The following is a 22,346-nucleotide window of genomic DNA, read 5'->3' as shown; positions in this document are numbered from 1 at the left end:
GAGTCAGGTCCATGCACGGAGTCTGCTGTGCTGCCGACAGCTTGGCAGCCCTAAGCGCATGCAGGGCGAGGGTGTTGAGGAGGGGCCCTTTAAGAGAGCAGCTGGCTGTGCCCCTGGAAGGCCTTGTCAGCCATGAGACTCCACCCATGGAGTTTCCTGTTCCGTTCTTTCAAAAGAGCGGCAGGGGCTGTGTGGCCACTGACTTTCAAAAGAGCTGATCAAAAGCTCAACCCGCTTTTTGTGTGTAGACGTAGCCAGGGCTGCAAACAACTTGCCTTTATAAGTCTGTTTCAACACAGACTGTTTCAATGCACCCTCCAAAACTTTCACAAATTAATTCTCTTAATTTGCAGAGCAATTTCCACTTACAAGGGTTAATCAAACAGGAAGCAAAGGATCCACACAAGCATTCTTGAACCAGCCATCAGTTATCACCTTCTAAGGATTCCACCCTTGTGCCTCAGGTCAGCAGGTGGTCGTGCATTTGTGTGGTGGGCCCTATGGTATGGAACTCAACCCATCTCGCCCCGGGGATAATCATCTCAATATCTCTCTTCACATACGTATATTGCTAACTCTATTTTTGTTACATTCCTCTTCCCACCTCCTTTCACTTGCCTCTTTTTCTGTAGGAAATACTTTGATGTATTGGCTAGCGTCCCTACCACCTGTACATAATAATTATTAGCCTTTGCTATGTCTCAACAATAATACCCTAACAAAAATACATCACAAAAATAGCCATTTGCCACTAGATTGGAAATAATATCCAAGAAACCAGTAGAATCATCTGTTCTGATGCTATACTCTGCAGCATGTGTTCATATAAGTGCTTCAGGAGGAATATGCACAGGGGAGCTAACAAAGTATGTTAACAAAGAAACTTTATCAGTGCGAAATAAAGTCTGAGATGCAAACACAATTTTGTTTTTGATAGGGCATTTCCAAGCAGTCTTAAATTTGACAGAGATACTTCTCTGGATGGCCAGGGTATTTTTCGCTCTTGATATATAAAAAACATATTAACCTTTCAGAATAAATCAATTAGATCTTAAAACTTGTTTCAAAAACAGGCTTCATCCCTTTGCAAAACCAGGTTCTGCTGTCCTCGGATTATACCCAAGATGAGTTACAGAATTTGTTCTAATTGGTGCAAGAGCTCAAATTTATATTGTTGGTTTTCTGAGTTTTAGTCAAACATGTTGTGTTAGCACACCTTTTCAAAAGTATTTAATTCTGAGCCTTCTGGTCACTCTTCTGGGAAAACTCTGGGCTAAACTTCCTGTGGGTGTAAATTGGCCTAGCTCATTTACACCAGCAATGAAGCTGGCCCTAATATTCTCAGGTGTTCAAATCTTTTCCTCTTCTTTACTGTACAGCAGTTTATCCTCTAAGGCTACATCTGCACTTCTGGGAAGATTACCAGGTGGCATCAGAGATGCGCTAAATAGAACTCAAAATGGAACTCACAGAGCGCCCTGCTGTGACTGATACTCCTACCCCTTGTGAAGAGTCTTGGAGGTTGAAGCAATTGCTCCCATCTACCTCCCACAGTGGAGATAGAGACGAAGCCTAAATTAAGGTATACTGACTCCAACTATGTAATTAACATGGCTAGAATTGTATACATTAATTCACCCTTCCCCTTTGGTGTAGGCCTAACCTAGGCTTTGCTCTAACCATTGATATGCTTCCCCAAATGTTGTGTACATTATTGGATCCAGGGTGTTTCACTGCCTGCATCATCTGGCTTTCCTTCCCTGGTTTCCGAGGAGAAAGATTGCACTTTCTAGTGCAGATAATTAAGCAGCTGTGGAGGAGGTAAGCCCAAGAAAAAGGTGAAAGTGGAGGATTACTGAACTCTGTTTGAATACTATTTAAATAATACCTGCATTTTACATAAGCCAAACGAACAGTTTACCTTTTAGCCCTTCAGCTTGACTACTTTCATGTTTTCTATCAGATACTGCTACTACGCTGATTTGAAAGTATAATTCAGCTCTTCTTATTGTGCATGCTACCCAGGTCCAATTTTTTAAAAAAGTATGTGCATGCTGTTTTGCACTCCTTTACACAGTTGCCAGATGGGTGCACACTACAGGCAGAAAACCTAGGTCAAGGGAGTATGTAGTATGCTACTAAGCACGAGTCAACTAATAGTCCCAGGCTCTCTCTAGATTACAGGAAGTTCTCAACAGACATATTTGTTGGAAGTTCAACACAACTTCTGTTGACAGATCGTGGCCAAGCTGACAACAGGATTGCAGGAGCAACCCGCGCCGTTGACATATAGTAGCCAGACTGCCTGGCCACTGTAACAGAAAATGGTCAACCGGAAGCACAGCAGGCAGCACTGCCTGGTGTCCTAGAAGCCCTCTCTGTCGACAGAAGGCCCCCCCGGAATGTCTAGACTGTCTTTCTATCAACAGAGGTGTTATTCCTCATGGGAAGTGGAGTACAGTTGTCGACAAAAGTGCTGTGTTCCGTTGACTTACTGTCAACAGAACATCTAGGAATCTGAATGCTCCACAAGTTTTGTCAACAAAATGGCTGTTTTGCTGACGAAACCCTCTAGTGTAGGCATAACCTTAGAGGGGGTAGCCCAGCTAGTTTGTAACTTCAAAAACAACAAGCAGTCCTGTTGCACTTTAAAGGCTAACAAATTTATTAGGTAATGACCTTTCGTGCGTCAGGCCACTGCTCACAAAAGCTCATTACCTAATAAATTTGTTAAGTCTTTAAAGTGCTACAGGATTGCTTGCTATCTGTGAATCAAATAATACCTTGTCCTACGTCTCCAAATGTGTTCAACTTCTTTGCTTCGGAAGCAGTTTTGCCAAACACTAAACACAGGATTTTTTGGTGGGGGAAGGTAGGGAGAGAGCACGATGCAAATACTACACTTTTTGTTCAAAACTAAGTTTTCTTGAACCTGTTTCAGGCACAAAAATCAAAGGTTTTGTAGAAAATTGCTGTGAAAATTTTCTACCATCCTCAGCAAAACCACCCTTTCACATTTGCCAAGACTGTTTCCCCTCCCCAATGCAACAGAAGCCAAATTTAAATACATTTTTGTTTTTCCACAAATGCTAAAAACTGCTTCATATAGCATTATTTACACAGTAGATATGATGTAAGAAAGGTATTATTCCAGGCATGCGAACTCCCAGAAAGCATATTTGCTTATCCTTAGAGTGTGTTTGCTTATCACAAAACCTGGGGCTTTTTGCAAACTCAAGGTATTAACTTTCCCATACAATTTTATCACACGTGGTCAAGTATCAATTCCTGGACAACAAAAATCCAGCAGAATTTATCACTGACTAACATTTTGATCACAACATCTGGATTTTAGTTAAACAAATGAAGTTAAAAAAGAGGGGAGAAAATAAGAAATGTAACTAGCTCTATACAGCAAATGTTTTCTTCTGTCCACTCTGAAGTCTCTTTCATGTGCTAATGGTGGCATTTTTTTAAACTCTTCCCCTTTGACTTACTCAGACCTTTGAGGACCTCACACATCTAATGGTTCCTCACATTCACTAAGAACAATGGAGAAAGAGGTCTGGTGGCTGACATGCAGTATGATTAATGGACAATGTTTATTTAATTTCCTACAACAGGAGTTCTCTAAGTCTTCTCCAAGGAGCTGTTGCTTTAAGTATTCTACTAATGAAATCCAATAAATAGTGAATGATATAAATATTTCACAGATATACATGCCCTCCCCTTTAGAAAAACAAATGCACATATTTAAAAGTTTGACTGGAACAAGGAAAGACACTTTTGAAACAGCATTGTAAGAAGTTGCTTCTTTGTAAGAAATGATGAAAAAGTAACTATCATTCACTACCATTTCAATTAGCTTCTTTTAATACGAGGAAGTCAAAGGATGTTAACTATTAAACACTATCACAGGAATGTTTGTTATTTATCAATAGATTAGAGCAGGGAGTTTCAAAATACAGCAATTTAAGAATGCAGTACCAGAGGCGCACACATACATCAACATTCAAGAACTTTTTTAAAAAATCTGTTGAAAAGATATTTAAAATTATTAACTGCTTAAAAATAATCAAGAAATCTCAGTGGTTTCGTTTGAAATGATGATCAGTGTATTTTTTCATGAAATAAATTAATACTCAGCCCAGCAAGTGTGACTGAATAAGATTTGCATAAAGAATAACTGTTACCCTATCAATACAATGCAATATTTCTAGCTGAATTCCCATATGCCTTAATTTTTAAATGTTGGATATCCTAGTATCAGGAATGCTATGTGGCAAAGAGTTTTCTTCAAGATTTTTTGCACTCTCATACTTGCAGAAAATTTTGCATTTAAATACTTGAAGTCAATAGTTTGGCGGCAGTAGAAACCAGTGACTTATCTCCCGGTACAATGCAAGTAACATCCCTTCTCTTCATTTTAAGAGCGAGCCTGTAATCCAGTTCTTCAAACAGTTGCTATACAGTCGGCCTCTCTGTTGTCCCTAAAGAAACAACTGTATCTGATATTTCAGCTGGGATAGCAGCTGGAGGTGTAGGGAAACAAAAAAAACAACAGATCCTCATTGCAGGTAACTTCCCTTCATGCCACTTGAGCAGCTATGTCTCCTGCCTCCTTCACCCATTTTAGTCCCCATGGAATGTACTTTTTGCTGTTGGCATATCAAAGCCTGTATTTCCTCACTGGTATTTTATGGATTGTTGCAAAGCATTGTCACTCGAAATAATGGAACTTCCTTCTTCCTGATAGCTCCCACCATCTGCTCAGGGGGCCTTGCTTAGCTGGATTTAATGCCCTATTTCTTGCTTGAAGTGAAGATGCCCCAGTACAGAAAACTTTTATCCCATGCTGTGGTACAAGTGGTATGTGCTCTGTACACACTTAATGCCAAAGAATTGTGTCCCCTCCCTCCCTCCCTCCCCCCCCTGAAAAATAATCCTTGGAAGTTAAAATGAGTAACAACAAAAATCAGCGCATGTGTAAATGATGACAGTAAAGTTAATCTACAGCTTCAAACTGGAAAAACACATAGACCACTTATTAAATACAAAGAATAAAATCAGAGAATCTCTCCAACACACTGAACTGCCAGTTTTTAAAATAAATTTAAACTGCACAGTTGAGGCGGCAATAAAGCAGCTTTCAACCCCCAAAATAGTGGGTATCATTTACACACACACACAAATCATTTTAGTTAGTTTTTAAGCCGTTCAATGACATTACATTTATTCCAAAGAAGCCTAGAGCTTTCTCATATTTTTAGTGAGAGTTTGTCATGTTTGTCAGATCAACACCCTAATCAATATAAAAAACCCATGATGCTAAATGGAGCTATTACAGTTTTCAGTATTTTATGAATTGGGTAAAATAAAACTTACTTTCAGAAGCAAAATGAAGAATGATGTCTTTGTGGTGCTAGATTTTTCACAAATTCCAAGGTTTAGCATTCTTTACCAATACTAAAATTAATAGCAAGTGTGTAAGAAAGAGTATCTTGTGATTACCCTAATTAAACACTCTTGGGTGATACAAAAACAGAGTAGGTAAAGCACAATATACTTGCTTTTGAGACACATATGCCTAAGTACTCCGAGTATGAGCCAAGTACAGGCACCCAACTAGTCACACAGCAAGGAAAGTGGCCACATCAGTAAAAATCTGGCACTGAGTTGTATAATAAAAATGCCACACTGACAGCTGATGGTTTTCTGGTGTTTGACAGATATGGCTGGAACAAGCTGACATTTAGCCAGGATTCTACCTCCACATCCAGTGGGACAGATAGTCTCACCAGGTCTCCAAGTAAGGTGGGAAGTGGGGGGAAAGAGGTGAGGCCATAGGCAGAAGGGGTGGGGCCCCTGAGCACTGTCCAGACAATAGGGTATCCCACCACACCAGCCCTCTGTGCTTCCCCGAGCATGTTGCATGGCACTCTGACAGAGATCAAAAGGGCCTGGGGCTCCAGCAGTATCAACAAATGGGAGCTCTTGGCCCTGTTGTATTGCAGTTGCCCCCTTTACCCTCTCCTGGCAGCAGGCCTGTCCATGTCATGTAATGGTGGTTAAAGAAACTGGGCCCAATTCAGAACTCATGTAAATGAATGCCATTCCAACAGAGCCCAGCCAAGTGGAACCCAACTACAAGTCTGAATTCAACTCTGTGAGAATGAGACTTAAAGTTCAGACTATATGATTTGTTTTCCCAAGAGAGTGAAGCATTTTAACATTTTAGAGGTTTTTAATTTTGTCATAAGAATGGAACAAAAGAAGTGGTAATTTCGCAAATGACTCATTTGGGAAGTTAAATCTTCCCATGCAGCCTTTTGATACTTAGCACCTGACTTCTGGTGCAAGTCAAATAATAAGTAAAACATGGTGTGAAAGAGAAATTCTTGATCCTTTCCCTTTCCCCACTATCTCAGTTAATGCTTATCCATTCAGGCCTGGTTATGTCCAGTGGCACCAAGAGACTTGCTGGGAAAGACAGGGGGTAGGGATTCTAGCTCCCCCCCTTTTCCCAAGAGGCAGGGCCTTGAGTGGAAGGGGCTGGGACGGGCTAATGACCAGAGCCCTGGACTCTTTCGAATGACTGGGCCCAGAAGCAGCTGCCCTCTTTCCCCCCAACCCCCGTTAGCAGGCTTGGTTATGTCCCAAGAACTCTAGGACGCAACTTCGCATGGACAGCTGGAACCTAACTGGAGTTTTACATATACTGAATGGAAAAATACCGTACAAGTTCGCAAATTCTTGCCACAAAAAAACCACAAAACGAAAAGCTCACCACACCTGATTACTATCTGTATTCAAAACTGCAGCCTCCAAAATGTAATGCAGAAGCATGAAAGGGAGGGAAGAAAGCTTTCCAGAGCACATGTTGCCTCAATGTCTTACAGGCGAAGGAAATATTGTTTTAATAAACCTTTCTCCTTTATATATCTAGTATAGTCTCAAGCTTTTTTTTTTCCCCTTTTTTAAATAAAGTCTGGAGGAAAGTAAAAAAATAAACATATGCAGTGTCTGAGGTTAGAAGACAGGCTCATATTTAAAGTGATGACAGGTCTACAATTTAGGATTATAAAGTAAGGAGTATAATATCTCTTTGCTTGTTGAGGCATAGTATCCTTTTGGGACTAGCTGGATGTTTTATTTTTTTTGTTAATCACACATCTGTATTAAACTACCATAATCTAGGGAGGGAGCAAGAGATCAGAGTCAGCTGAGGCAAAGAGCATCTTTAATGCTCCTTGTCTCCTTTTAGGCTCTCTGTTTTTCTCACAGACTGACTTCTCCCCAACCCCTCCCCTGCCAACCCAGCAAATCCCTTATGTTTTAGCTGATAAGCATAGTAGCAAGCTTGTTACACACAAACAGGAGAATTAATAGATAAGAGGTTTAGTTTAAGGATTTAATCTGGATGAGTCAACAGCAGGCTGACCAGCTGTAAATAGTGGTAATAAATGATAATATTTGTACTGGTCACCTACTGAGCTATTAGCACACTTTCCACTATGCAGCAATGTAAATATGTCTTTTCAATGTCTACACTACAGTATAGACAGTGTGCCAGACCGTCGTTTAGTTACATAACCAACTGAGTAAGTTCTCTTTGTTGATCTTTACTGCAAACCAGTGTCATATGGATAATTTTTTTATTTTTATTTTTGTTAAACAAAGGTGCACTTTGGGCATGTCAATATCTTCACTAGCTATGAAAATCTGGCAATCAGTAGTAGTTACGGTATCAAATTTTAAAGAGTAGCATGTGACATAACTGCCAATACTAGGATGTCATAAATAAGGAAATTCTCTAAGAAATGTAAAGATAGCACTTTCTACTTCATGGAAATATCTCAGACACAAAAATTTTGGGACGGTAAAGAGTGGATTTCACTAACATGAAAGGTATAACCTCTTCTTTTAGCATCTGATTTTCAGATGATCTCTAACTGGTCTGCAACCTGTTCCCTCAAAATTGGACATGAACATTCATTGCTTGGATTTCCAGATGTTTCTAGACACCAAATGGACAATTCTGTGGATGTAAACATACGTGAACATATTTTGATTCCTGCAAAAGTTGGGGTTGCAGTTGAAAATCTGGCCCTAGACTTCAAGAACAATACACTAACAGAGCAAATACTAAGTTCATAAACATGCTATAAAATATTATAGCCATTTCAAGTATTAGTGTCTATGCATATATTTTTATATTGGGGGGGGGCGGGGGTCTGGATTTGAAAAAAAATTCCACTTGTCATCACTTCTTGATTTTTTTCCACTGGGGACAGGTGGGAAAAATAAAAGATGAAAGAAAATTGGGGGAAGGGAAGGTTGTTTCTCACTGAAGTGAACCTTTTTCATTTTTTTGCACCTTTGTTAGCTTTTGTTTTGTGGTTTATTTGGCAATATTATACAGAAAGAGGTCATCAACATATATTTCGGGTCTGGAGACGCCTCCGTTTTAAAGACAATTTTCTCTCATACACAATTTAATAAATGCCAAAACCACATGCCACATTAACTATCACATTGATTTTGTTTAGCTTTCATTTTTTGTTTTGCTTTTATTTACAAGATATTTGATTGCAAAATTGCAGCTGGTTGAACTTCATAAAAATTCAGAACTTTTTTCCTGATCAACACTTACTCCTTTATCTATTCATTCCAGAATGTTTGTACTCCCTTTATCTCCATGAGCAGTGGTACCTTTCTTTCACCAAAAATAAGACTATAAATACGTACAAATACCTTAAGTGAAAATTAAATATTAGAATGTCAAACTTTTGGTAGAATGTGTAATGTAGCAGTTTGGCTGATTCTTTGAAGGGAACCCCTCTCCCTCCAACACAACATGGGCAATCATCATCATGAAGGAAAACTAGCAAATCAATTAAATACTTGGCTAGATCTGATTCTTTTTTTTTAAATACCAAAGAAAGAAAGAAAGAAAAAGTACACCCCTCAAAAAATTCAGGAGAAACTAGTTTTGTTCTCATCACATAAATTTTGTAAAACTTTTAATTTTCATTCTACCTAAAACTTTCTAAATTATTTTTTTTCAATTTTTCTTGTTTGGATTAGAAAAAAAATACATTTGCCATCACTTCTTTATTTTTTTTCCACTGGGAAAGGTGGGGAAAAAATGAAAGATGAAAGAAAATTAAGGGGGAGGGGTCGTTCCTTACTGAGATAAAACTTTTTGCATTATTTTGAAAGAAAGTCTTAAAAATAAATTTAAATTTCTTTGGTCAAAAATCAATTTCTTTTGTCAGAATACAAAATATTTGACAAACATTTTTTATTCTATCCAGACCTTTTTCATCTAAAGAAAGAATGAAACAGTTTTCAACCAGTAATTCTCTGACTGCTATCTTCCATATAGTGTGATGCTGGAACACCTTAAAAAGACTGAAAAGAAAGATTTTGGGGAATCCTCTTTTAAAAAGCCTACATGCACCCAATACAGAAGGAGATTTTTCCAGAAGATTTTCCAGCTCAAGGCTCAGAGACAGCACCAAACAAACACCCAGAGTACAAGATAAATTCCATTTCAAAATCCTCAAATCATGCGGTGGATTCTGTCCGGTTTTAAATCTAAAACCCTTAAAATATGCCCAACTGACAAAACAAATTATGAAGAGTTAATACAGATTAAACAAAGGACAGGAAATACCAAAGGTTCTTCTGGAAATGGGACAGCGTGGTGTTTGGACTCTGCATTGCCCTCAGGGTTTTCAGCAGACCAGTTTTTCTATCTCCTGAGGTCTCTGAGGTGAAAATGATTTTTTACTATATCATCTTGAATGCAGAAGAGACCAGAAAGAACCTAGGACTAGACGTCTTGGCCACTACACATTTGCCTTTGCATTTCTGGTGGTAAGGCCTGCTGATGGGAGGGCCGGTGACAAAGGGGACAGTTCCTCAGGGGCCCAGAGATCTGGCTGCTGCCACTGCTATTTCAGCCATGGTGGCAGCTGGACATCCAGGTCCAGGTCCTGCTGAACTGCTGCAGCAGTGCTGCTCCACGGTTCTGTGAGGCTGTGAGATGGGGGAAGTGGGCCTAGTGCCACGGTTTGAGTGGCACTATTGGCTGACTGCCTTAGAGCCCACCCTTGGCCATGGCCTTTCTGGGGCACAGATCTGGGCTCCCCTCCATTCTTGCCCTGGGGTCCCTGGTGGCTGTTGGCAAAGTTAATATAAAGCCTTCTATCTGCATTTGGTCAACCCAAAGGCCGTGTCTACACTAGCCCCAAACTTCGAAATGGCCACACAAATGGCCATTTCGAAGTTTACTAATGAAGCGCTGAAATGCATATTCAGTGCTTCATTAGCATGCGGGCGGCCGCGGCACTTCGAAATTGACGTGCCTCGCCGCCGCGCGGCTCGTCCCGACGGGGCTCCTGTTCAAAAGGACCCCGCCTACTTCAAAGTCCCCTTATTGAGCTCATGGGAATAAGGGGACTTTGAAGTAGGCGGGGTCCTTTCGAACAGGAGCCCCGTCGGGACGAGCCGCGCGGCGGCGAGGCACGTCAATTTCGAAGTGCCGCGGCCGCCCGCAAGCTAATGAAGCGCTGAATATGCATTTCAGCGCTTCATTAGTAAACTTCGAAATGGCCATTTGTGTGGCCATTTCGAAGTTTGGGGCTAGTGTAGACGTAGCCAAAGACTCTGGCTCTCAAGAGAGTCATTCCTTCCTCTGGTACATCTAGGTAGGGTAATAAGTCAAGAGAAACCATGTAACCCTCTCTGTAGCAAACACTACCCAGGGAAGCTGTTTCATACAACACTGTCAGCCTTACACATAGAAGTTTCAGATAGGCCCTGGTCATACTCTGTACTTAGAACACCAAGCATGTTACAGCTGAATAGTCTTGAAAATAATTTTGAAAGAGTAAACTGAAGATCTTTGATGGGGCGGGGGAAATGAGCTTGTGTGTGTGTCTTTTTCAGTCCATTTCCTTTGTTTTGTTTTCATTGGTTTTCACATTTCACCAGTCCCTTTCCTGGGCTGCATAGCAGAAAGCTTCCCAAATGCCTCTACCTGGAAAACATCTTATCCCCTGACTGCATTTACTCTGAAACCTTATGGAAACAATGGCTGGGGGAGTAAGTTCACAAAGTGTAACAGCCTGAGCTTCTTTAGTACAATTCAGAACTTTCCAAAGCAAGAGGGAGAAAAGGAAGAATTCAAAATAGAGGCAAAAATGCATAGCATGCACCCAAAGTCTGTTCTTGTGGTAAATTCAAACAATAATGTTAATTGTATTTTACGCTGGAAGTAGGAAACAGCCTGCTGCTGAATAATAAATGTCAAGACTTTCAGTATAAGCAAATGTTGACATGAAGCTGGGGAATATTTATTTTTAGAGTGACAGGTGTGGATCTGGTCACAAAGTTTATTTCCATATACATGGTGACTGTCTTGGCAAATTTCCAGTTAGAGGTGATTGGACAGACTTACACGGGGTGGGAGATGTCTGGCAACATATGTAGGAAGCAACGTGAAACTGAGAAAAAAGGAGGAGGGTGAGAGAGGCTTTAATGTGACATTTAATATTCATGAATCCCAACAGGTTTATCATTTAAGTCCTGTTGCTTCTGTTTTGTTGGCATCCCAATTCAAAGTCTTCTTCTGTCCTTCCACCTGGCATGCTTCTGCCACCCACAAAGAACTGACTTTAAAACATTACTCAGTACAGGTTGGACCTCCATGGTCTGGCACCCATTGGACCTGACCCATCGTGAATGAGGGAATTTGCCAGACCAGGGAAAGTCCCCTGTTTCGTACCCTCCAGGTCACAGTCCCTCCCCACTCCCAGCTCTCCTTCCACACCAACTGGCCTCCCTACTAGCAGCTGGCTGGGTTTCCAGCCCTGGTCCTAAACCAGCTGTTGCCAGGCCCGACTCTGGCCCAGTGGGGCTGCCAGGGATAGCTCCAGCTCTGGCCCCAGCCACTTCTGACCCCAGCTGCTCTTGGCCATGCAGACAAACCATCTTGGGCCCCACAGATGCTGGCTCCAGATGGGCTGCGGGACAGCAGTCCCAGCCTCAGGACTAGTGGATGCTGGCTCGGGCCCCACAGATGCCGCTCCAGCCCTGGCCCCAGGATTCTCTGGTCCTGTAATATTTGTGGTACTGCAAGACTATGGATATTACTGGATAAGAGTGTCCGGGATTTGGGAGGTGCAACCTGTAGTCATCATATTACCTCAGCCAACATTCTTCCTGATAAAAGATGGCTCCCTCTGACTTTCCAGTGCAGAATACTCACCTTCACGCACAAAAACAAATTGCTTTCCATGCACTGATAGACTTGGCATCACAGGCAAGGGAGAGGACATGGTTCTTCTATTCTTTGCTCACTTCCAGTGCTTACCCTGCTCCGTGGTACACCCAAACCACAATGGCATGAAGGTGTGTCTGCATTATGGTAACTATACTAACATTGCAACAGTGCCATGCACCATAGTGTAGATGCACCTACACTGATAGAAGATGTTTTTCTGACAGGACAGAAACCCCAGCTCTTTGAGGATTAATAGAAGCATTTTTGTGTCAGCATAGCTCCATCTACATTGGGGGTTAGGTCTCTTGCAGTTGTGCATTTGTTTACTAAAATTTTCAGCGTAGACCAGCGCTGATGTGAAAACAACTCAACTTGGGAATCAAACTCTACTTTTGGAAGAAGAGGAGAGTACCAGGCTGACAAACCCAGCCTCTGCAAAGTGGGGTGGATCACTAACAACCAGGACAACCTCAAGTTAGATTTGTGAAAAATAGGCAGATGAAACTCTAGAGCAAAAAAGAATCAATCAGAAACCACCCTATTCCAGTGGTCTTTAGCGTAATAAGGTGACAGATAATCCACATTCCTGAAAATCTGCATTCCAACTAGGGTCAAAGAAACAAAACAAAACAAAAAACAACCAAAACCCCACCACACTACATCAGTGTTCAACAGTAGCAGGTTTCAAGTTTTGTCCTTAAAAAATAAAACAAAGTCACACCAAATACTGTGTCAGCAAGTTCAGGAAGGTCTTGGAGTTACCTATTTGCATCTGCATTAATATATTGAACCATACACTGTATCAATTGTTAATTAAACAGAAATTTTATGGAAAACATCACAAAAAATTCCCCACTTCAGATTCAAGTAAGCCTTCTAACCTGAAACACTTTCTGCATAGAATTACAAACCAAAAAAGAAGTCATGTAACTCTTTAAAGACTAACAAAATAAATTATTAGGTGAAATTTATTAGGTAAAATGTTGTTAGTCTTTAAAGTGTTGCATGACCGCTTTTTTGTTTTGTGAAGATACGGACTAACAAGGCTGCCTCTCTGTGACCATGCACAGAATTTGTTTTCCTAAAACACTATAAAATCTGGACAATATATCTTCAAATTCCTACATCAATCAGTGTATAAAAAACAGTCCCTCTACAACAGTTGATACTTAAAGGATCTAACTCAGGATTGAAAAACAACCTTCAAGACATATCAGTAACTAGGACGAGACACAGACATAGTTAACATTGTTATTTCAATCCAACAGCCTATTGTTAATGAATCTTAGGTTATTATTTGCTCTACTTTTGTGTTCTAAGTGCACACAATAGGAAAAAGTCAAAAGTTAGAGTTGGAATGAAAGAAGTTTTAACCGTGGTGGGCAACCGGCAGCCTGTGGGCCACATGCGTCCCACTGGGTTCCATGCGGGTTGTGTGAGACATTTTAAACTGTTGCCCACATTCAGGATTGCCAGATTCTTCTGATTTCCATCCACGTAGGTTTTTTCCCCTACTGTGGTTTTACCAAAGTAACATACACAGAAACCCAGGGCATGAGAAGTGAGGTATGTGTTGATTGCACACGATATTTACTGTAAGAGCCATGTCCTCCCTCTGCATCCTATCAAAGTGCTGCTGTGGGTCAATGGGCACATGTATGCAAGCACAATTAGAAAAACTATCCTAGCCCAGGGGACCAAGATTGGTTATAGCAATCTTGCAGCCCACTGAGATGAAGGGAGATCACTCATGCAGCCTGCTCAATAGCCTATGTCGTCCATAACAGAGTTACAATGAAAATTATGTAGCTATTAGAGGTTTTTGAGAGGTTTCCCTCACCTTGTGCCACGAGTCACACTTAATACAGAAAAATTCACAGGAAATTCAGAGGGATGTGCTAAATTTCTAGCATAAGTAACTTTTCCTGTAAATTTTGTGTCATGATCTTCTTGTCTGCAATTGACAAACAAATGTGAGAACAAAATGTATTTGGGATAGAGATCAGTGTGAACTAAAATAAGGAGGCTTATGACAAAGTCATAAGTAACTTCACATGAGTGGCAAATGAAATAGAATTTTATCACCAGACAAAGATGTTTACATGCCAATATAGCTCACATGTGTGGAGATGCACAAACATAATCTGTATGATTTTTCAGTTTTCAAATGCTTTAGGGCATATCAAAGCTGCAAAACTTTACTCACAGCTACAAGTTCTCTATAGGGATACACCCACTGTTTGCCTTATTAGATAATGTCACGGCATCTGATTCCTAAAAAATTCATTGGGTGCTTATTTGCAGGGGGAGGAAAATAAGAAGCAAAGGAAAAATTAAAGTAAGATCTGGGCAGCTGGCAGTCACTCCAAAAAGGGAATCTAGGTGGAGAGAGAGCAAGAAGTTGGGAGTTTGGGGAGCGGGGAGAGTTTGAAAGTCAGCACCTAAACTTCTTAAGAACTGACTGTTGCTCCTGACGTATTAGCAGGCTGCAGAGTTAATTGCCCTTTTATATTCTCTGCTGCTGGTTAAGTACATAATAGCGGGAGATAAATATCACAACATGTATAACCTTCTGTGTGTTCACCTACTTTGGGCATAACCCTTTTATTGACCAATTATGTAATGTACCTGAGACTGCTAACTCTCAATATGCCCTTTTCATGGTCATATACACCTCTAGTTTCCTATCAATGCCTACAGCTCAATTTGAAGATGCTGAAGGTCCTTTAAACTGCTTTTATTTATTGGATCCCACCTTAAAACACATCCTTCAGAGAGACAAATGGTTGAGAGAAAACAGAAGCACTTGCTCAAGCACTGTTGATAGGATAAAAGAAATCATGCACAAAATTGGAGGCATGCAGCTTGTCCATGAGTGCAAACCAAGCGGTTTCGCATCTACAGTAACTACCTGAAATTTGAGCAGAACTATCCTGAGCTTCATCAGCAAGTGTAAAAACTTAAGTGTGAAAAACTGCCTAAGTAAAATTTCACAGGCCAAATGGAAACCCCTTTGAAAATGCAGCAGTCTGTGACTTGGATCTTTCACTTAGATACTAAAGCGGCGAAAAAAAGAAGCATGAAGAGCACGTTCAGTAAGACTTCAGCCACAACTTGCAAAAAATCAACACAGCAGCACTTACGTTGAATCTTCCATGTTGTGGGGTCATAAATTATACATGGGGCATAAAGAGGGAGAGAAAGGATTAATCGATGTGCCCTGAATCTGAGTCACAATGTCACCGATTTTAGATTCTTTTAAGTAAGTTAGAGTGAAGCAGGCCCATGCACTACAGTGACAACATGTACAAATTACAAATGTGAAATTTTTCACCTCTGTAATTTTAAATTTAGGCCACAACCTGGCAAATTACAGACTTCACATGGGCAGATGTGATTTATCTAAGAAGTTTCTTCTCCCTAGATGCTTATTAGTAAATGAAACCATCAGAGATAACACTTTAATGGTTAAAAAATGTGTGTGGGCAAATATTTTGTTTGCATCCATCTACCAAATAAATCTGATCAGAGGAAACTCATTGACTAAGAAATTATATGTGAATAAATGTGCATGTATTTGGAATATGTTTTTGTCAGCTTCATAATGAAATACAAATGAAAAAAAGAATTTCCCTGTTAAGATACAGAAACACCACGTTCTCCTAAATTGTTCCCCATTTTGTGTCACTACTCTGTTAAACAGTCAGCTGCTGTCAGATGCTCTGGCTAGAAGTGTTTGCAGATGGTCAGTTTTCCAGTTAAAGAAGAATGCTTTCCTCAGTCTCTTCCTAAAATAGCGTCTGAGCTGTTCATAGCAGATAAGAAAATCAGGCTATGGTCAAGAGGCTATTTAATCAAGTTAATACCAGTGTCCTCTGGAAGCAGGGCACTTGGGCAGCTGCCCAGGAGAGGCTCAGGTGCAGCCCAACTGATTAGCAGAGTTCTCACACCCACTCTAAGTGGGTAAAATGTGCTTCTACAGTGATTCATGGCCACACAAGCCTTAGTGCACATAACAAAATTTATTCTTCCCATGGATGGAAAAATTAGAGGCAACACTGGTTAAAACTACAAGCAAATTTTGATAATAGAGTCAAGGTTAATTCTCCATCCTGACCAAAGTAAAAGTAAACCATCCTGAAACATTATAAATAGGAAGTGTCAAGCCTTGCAGTGATTTTGCTGATTGCACTAGAGATCACATTTTAAAAGAAAATTTGAATCCCTCTGTCATATCAATCAAAAGGAGGACCTTCAACCTAGGTTTCTACTCAGCTCGTTTGAACTGTATGTTCATGAATGACTGATACCAATTGTACTTATAGGAAGACTGACACTACAGAGATTAGTATTCTGGGGTTTGATTTAGCACATTTAGTAGGAACAGATTAAATCAAACATTCAAGGCAACCCCATCAGGCCTGGTACTCCTCACAGTTGGAAGTAAGGGAAATCGATGGGAGAGTCTCTCCCATCAATCTCCCGCTGTGGGAATGGTGGAGAAAGTCAGAATAAGGTAGGTTGACTCTAGCTATGCTATTCATGTAGCAGGCATTGCATATCGTATGTCAACTTTCTCCCCCGGCACAGACCTGCCCTATAAGTACTATAGGGAAGTAACTGTGGGTCTAATCCAAAGTCCATTAAAGACGACCCATGGGAAGACTAGTTGACGTCAAAAGGCTTTGTGCTGTCTCTGAACCTAATCCTGCAAACGCTTATCAATGCATTTTATGGTACTAATGGGATGGTGTGCGGTATTAAGCAGTGCTCCTCTCTAGTCCGCACCCTCAGGAACTGACTGGTGCTGAACCAGAGAATTTGCCAAACCACAGGAGGTCAATATTTTCTAGCAGCATTACTGCACTTCCATGGCTTATGGGGCTCTCAGAAGACCTTAAGGGGTAAATTACAGCTAAACAAACAGCACGGAACACTGAGAGCCAGGACTGGTGGTTGTAAACAAACTTTATGGAACCACAGGAAACTTGGCCTCATCCAAGATAAGTGGACATCTGGCTAACTAAAATTATGCCACACCAGAGATGTTGCCTGACAAGAGAGAGCCTGACGAGAAGTTCAAGTGCTACAGGACTGCTGGGTTGTTCTGTAGCAAGTATTTACAGGATTTGTCACTAAAACTATACTAGGTTGGGCTAAATGTTAGTAGTGAATACACTGCTAGAAATAGTAAAAAGATAAATCCTACAGCTTTTGTAGTTTCCTCCCCTTGTGCAAGCACCTTGTCTAGGTTGGATAGCATGCATGCTCTGATGATCCCAGGAGCTATGCCATCAGGAGCTTAGTGTTCAACCGAGCCAGAAAGGTCAAGGAGGGAGGAGCCACACTAACCATGCACACTGATCCTCCAGGATTGGGGGTTTGGCTCAGCACTAATAACCTTGACCTAGAAAAGCCCTTTGTTATGGAAACAGCAACAAAGAATTCCTTTTAAACTATGTGTGGCAGCCTTCCAGAGTCACCTATAGCAGCATGTTATGACTGCCAGGGGTGAAAGCAGAAATGAATCTACTGACATGAAGATGGAAATCCTGAGCATCAAGACCAAGACCAGAATTGGGTTCTGGAATGTCCATATGACGTATGAAACAGGTAAGCTGGTCCAGATCACAAAACAAGGTACGTATCATTGGTATTAGTGAGAGCTGAGAGATTGGATCAGGAAAAATGAAGATTAGTACCAGTGAAACCGTCCTTTTTTCTCGAAGGAATGATGACCAACACCAGGAGAAAGTAGCTATCATCCTGAATAAAGCAATAGAGAAATTCTTGCTGGAATGAAGCCAATCAATAGGCAGATGAGAGCGAGAATGAAAGGCAGACATGTAAACATTACATTGATCCAGTGCTATTCCCCAACTAATGAAAGTGAAGAAGAAGAAAAGAAAGATAGATTCTATGAACAGCCTCAAGCTGAAATAAGAAGGACTTGAATGCTAAAGCTGAGAGCGACACTACACACAACAATAGAACCATGGGGAAAAATTGGGTGTGGTATCCTGAATGAGAATGGAGAGAGGGTAGTGGAACTCTATACTTTACACAATCTTGTCATCGGAGGTACGCTCTTTCCTCACTGTGAAATTCACAAGCTAACATGGCATACACCAAATGGTAGATATAGTAATCAGATTGATCACCTGATGATCGATGGAATATGGAGACACTGTTTACTAGATGTCAAGGTGAAAAGAGGGGCTGATGTTGGCAGCAATCACCACCTTGTGACAGCAGTCATAAAGGTTAAGCTAAGAAGCAATGGTTGCAAGTTACCCATGCAGAAATGCTTTGATGTCGAGAAACTATAAGACTCCTAAGTTAAGAATCCTTTTGTCCTTAAGGTGAAAAGTTTCAAGTGTTACAAGATCCTGAAGAAGAAACTTACAGCATAGAAGAAATTAATAAGAAATGGGAACAAATTACAACAATATATGTATGTGTGAGAAGCTAGGACTGTCTAGGTTTCAAACAAAAATAGAAGAAAAAAGTATGGATCATGCCAGAAACATGGAAGGCAATTGATAACAGCCACACCTTAAAGAAGAAACTTACAGATGGCAAATCAGGAATACGTAAAGAAAGATACCATCAGCAATACAAAGAAGCAGACGGGCATATCAAGAAACAGGTGAGAGCTGATAAGAGAGCTTACACAGAAGAACTAGCAGCATAAGCTGAAGTAGCAGCTATTCCAAGAGAACAAAGGAAGATTTTTAAAATCACCAAGCTTATTTGTGGTTAGCAGTAAGTACAATTTAACATGTAGCATGGGAAACAATGATTTGCGCTTTGTAGTTAAGACTGAAGTAAGGCAGGGATGGCTCATGTCCCTGATGCTTTTTAAATTAGTCATAGACTGGGTTATGCAGCATACAACAGACAATGAAGCTAAAGGGCATCAGATGGTCCCTCTTCTCCACACTAGAAAACCTGGATTTTGCTGATGACCTTGTGTTGCTCTCCCATATGCATCGTCATATGCAAGAGAAGACAAATCAACTCTGCACCTTTGGAAAACAGGTCACACTAAGAGCTAGCCAGGAGAAAACAGAAGTCATGACCCTAAACACCGAGACAGGAGAAATCAGTGTTGATCGATGGCCATAACCTACCTACCACAGAGACCTTTACATACTTAGGTAGTATCATCAGACAGGATAGAGGCTTCAGAAACAATATTCAGAGCAGACTCAGTAAAGCCAGAAATGTCTTCATGAGTCTGAATGCTGTATAGAAGTCATCACAGTACAGCATCTACACCAAACTGAAGTTGTATCACAGCTGTCTTATCAACATTTTTAAATGGATCAGAATGCTGGCAGATGAGTGTATGACCTCAGAAAACCGTCAACCTTTCACACCAGAAGCCTTCAGAGGATTCTCTGTATGTTTTGGCGAAGAATAATTTCAAATCAGGGTCTGCTTGCATGGTGCAAACAAAATGACATGGCCACCATCATTATGAAAAGACGCAGGAGATGGAGTGGGCACATGCTCAGGAAAGACAGAAGCTCCATCACAAAGACTGCTGTGTGCTGGACTCCTGAAGGGAAGAGGAAATGAGGACAACTCAAGACAACATGGCGCCAGACTGCTGGAGCAGAAATGAAGAGCATGAATCACACCTGGGGCACTATTGAGAGGCTGTCCAGTGACAAAGAGAAGTCAAGGACCTTTGTTGCTGCCCTACACACTAGTAGGCAAAAAGGACAAACGATGATGATGGTCGTTTCAATTCTAACAGACAGTTACCAAAAAAAAACCCACCACCAATAAAAGTAGGTTATGATTTAGAAAGTAACTTGTATTTCTTATAGGCTGCTGGACAAAATTATTCTTTTAATAATTGTCAGCCTCAAAGGTTCAGATAACCTGGCAAACTTATATTCACAATAATACATGGTGACAAATGTATCTAATTTTGTTTAAAAGGTGGTAATTATACATTTAAGCATTGATTACTTGGACAGCAACATAGTTCAGAGTTACGATTTCTATAACTGGGGAAATCAAGTAGTCTTACCTAATCTTTCTGTCCCATAAGACGCTATCAGTTAAGAAAGCTTTCAGCTCCTATTTCATGTCCTTTGACTTGATTTTGTACCACAACAGTTATGAAGCGTGTCATTTTGCCTGAGAAAGTAGGTGGAAGACAATAAATGCACATACTCACCCAAACCACTGAGAGTATATACGAGGTCACTGGTATCCAGTATAATTGGTCCATTTTCCTGTTGGCCCTCTTCCTTGTAGTACAATTTGTACCCTTCAATAGTCGCTGTGTCTTCTGAGTCCTGATGCCACCTCACTGTAATGGTTGTACAGTTCAGTAGTTCCAAACTCAGCCCAGGAGATTTTGGTGCTAGGGTAAGAAACGATATGTTTGGACACTTTAGAAAGAATTTTTGGAAGCACATTTCTTCAAAATTCAGCATTTTTAGCCCCCAGAGCTCAGAACTAGCGTCCTGGTTCCAGCCCTGCTGTACAATTATGTTGGAAACACATTTCTTTGAAAAATTCAACGTTTTCAGCCCCAAAGCTCAGCTCAGAATGTGGGGGGTCCTACTTCTAGCCCTGCTGTGCAGTTATGTGACTGATCCTGTAAAATGCAGGCCAGCATTAGCTACACCACCCATCTAAAAGTGTACCTATGTGGACTAGCTTGGAGAAAATGTCACTTAGCAGTTTAAAATTTTTATAATGGAGAAATAAACTTTTGGGTACGTCCACACTTATCAGATGATTGACGCACTGGCGGTCAATCTTCTGGGGTTTGATTTACACACCCAGTGGGGCCGCACTAAATGCACTGTCATGGCATCACCATTGACTCCAGTATGCCTGGCAGTTGCGAGGAATGATGGAAGTTACTGGGAGATTTTCTCCCGTCGACCTCCCACTGTAAGGATGGTGGCAAAAATCAATTTTAGCTGGATTTGTGTATCTAAAAATGATTTTACCTCCTACTGTAGACCTGGTCTTTGAGTTAACTTATTTTACTTTTGCTTTCAACTGAAGTCCCCACAAAATGGATTTGGCCAAGCAAAGATTAGGTCCAGATTAAGCTTTGTGCATCTATCTCAAAAGGAGTAAACAGTCACTACTCAAGTTTTAAAATTATTTGGCACTGGAATAACTGATAGATTCCTCAAGAAAGTCAGGCAGAGAAAAAAAAAGGAGGTGGTATTTCATGATACATCAAGATCACATACACTTGCTCTGAGATGCAGAAGGAGAAGAGAGGCAGAGCAGCTTGAAGTCAACAGATAAAGGTGGAAAAATAGAGGTGAAAAGCATGTGAAAGGTTTATTATAGACAACCAGCTGAGGAAGAGGCACTAGAGAAAGCATTTCTAAAACAAATAATAGAAAAAATTCCAAAATACAGACACGGTAATAACGTGGGACTTCAAGTCCCCAGATATCTGTTAGAAAAGTAGAATGGCAAAAAACACAAAACGTCCAATAAGTACTTGTAATATATGAGGACAGCTTTTTTAGACCTGATTCTCACCAACAGGGAAGAATGCCTTGCAAGTCTGAAGGTGAAAGAGATCACAAAATGAGAGATTTCATAATCCTAAGGAAAGGACGGAGAGCAGAAAATGAAAGGACCATGGACTTGCAAAAGAGAAGACTTTAACAAACTCAGAAAACTGGTAGGCCGTCACCAGGGAAGCAAATTTAACAAATAAAGAAGTTCAGAAGAGCTGGCAGTTTCTCAAGAAACAAATACTAAAGGCAAAATTGTAACCTATTGATGTGAAGAATAGAAATGCAAGAAGAATATGGCTCCAGAGGAGCTCTGTAATGACCTACAAAGCAAAACAAAAGTCTTCAAAAAGTGCAAATGTGGGTGACTCGCTACAGTGAAGTACAAAAGAATAACCCTCGCATAAAGGAACAAAAACCAGAAAGGTTAAGACCCAAAATATGTTACTTCTAACAAGGACATAAAAGGCAATAATAAGAATTAAAAACATTAGATGAAAAAGAAGGACATAGGGAAGTGAAAGTCACCTACTCAGTGAGGA

At 40.6% G+C, this 22,346-nt stretch overlaps 1 protein-coding gene across 1 annotated transcript in view; it reads right to left on the bottom strand.

Moving 5' to 3' along the window:
- PRTG (protogenin) overlaps positions 1–22,346 on the bottom strand; it is a 137,236-nt gene that overhangs the window by 33,450 nt on the left and 81,440 nt on the right. Inside the window, 1 exon segment of the mRNA XM_075007069.1 lies at positions 20,487–20,675. Coding sequence (XP_074863170.1) covers positions 20,487–20,675 — 189 coding nt within the window.

Source organism: Carettochelys insculpta, chromosome 12 (assembly GCF_033958435.1).
Source record: "Carettochelys insculpta isolate YL-2023 chromosome 12, ASM3395843v1, whole genome shotgun sequence".
Classification (NCBI taxonomy): Eukaryota; Metazoa; Chordata; order Testudines; family Carettochelyidae; genus Carettochelys; species Carettochelys insculpta.
This window is presented reverse-complemented; position numbering and strand designations above follow the sequence as displayed.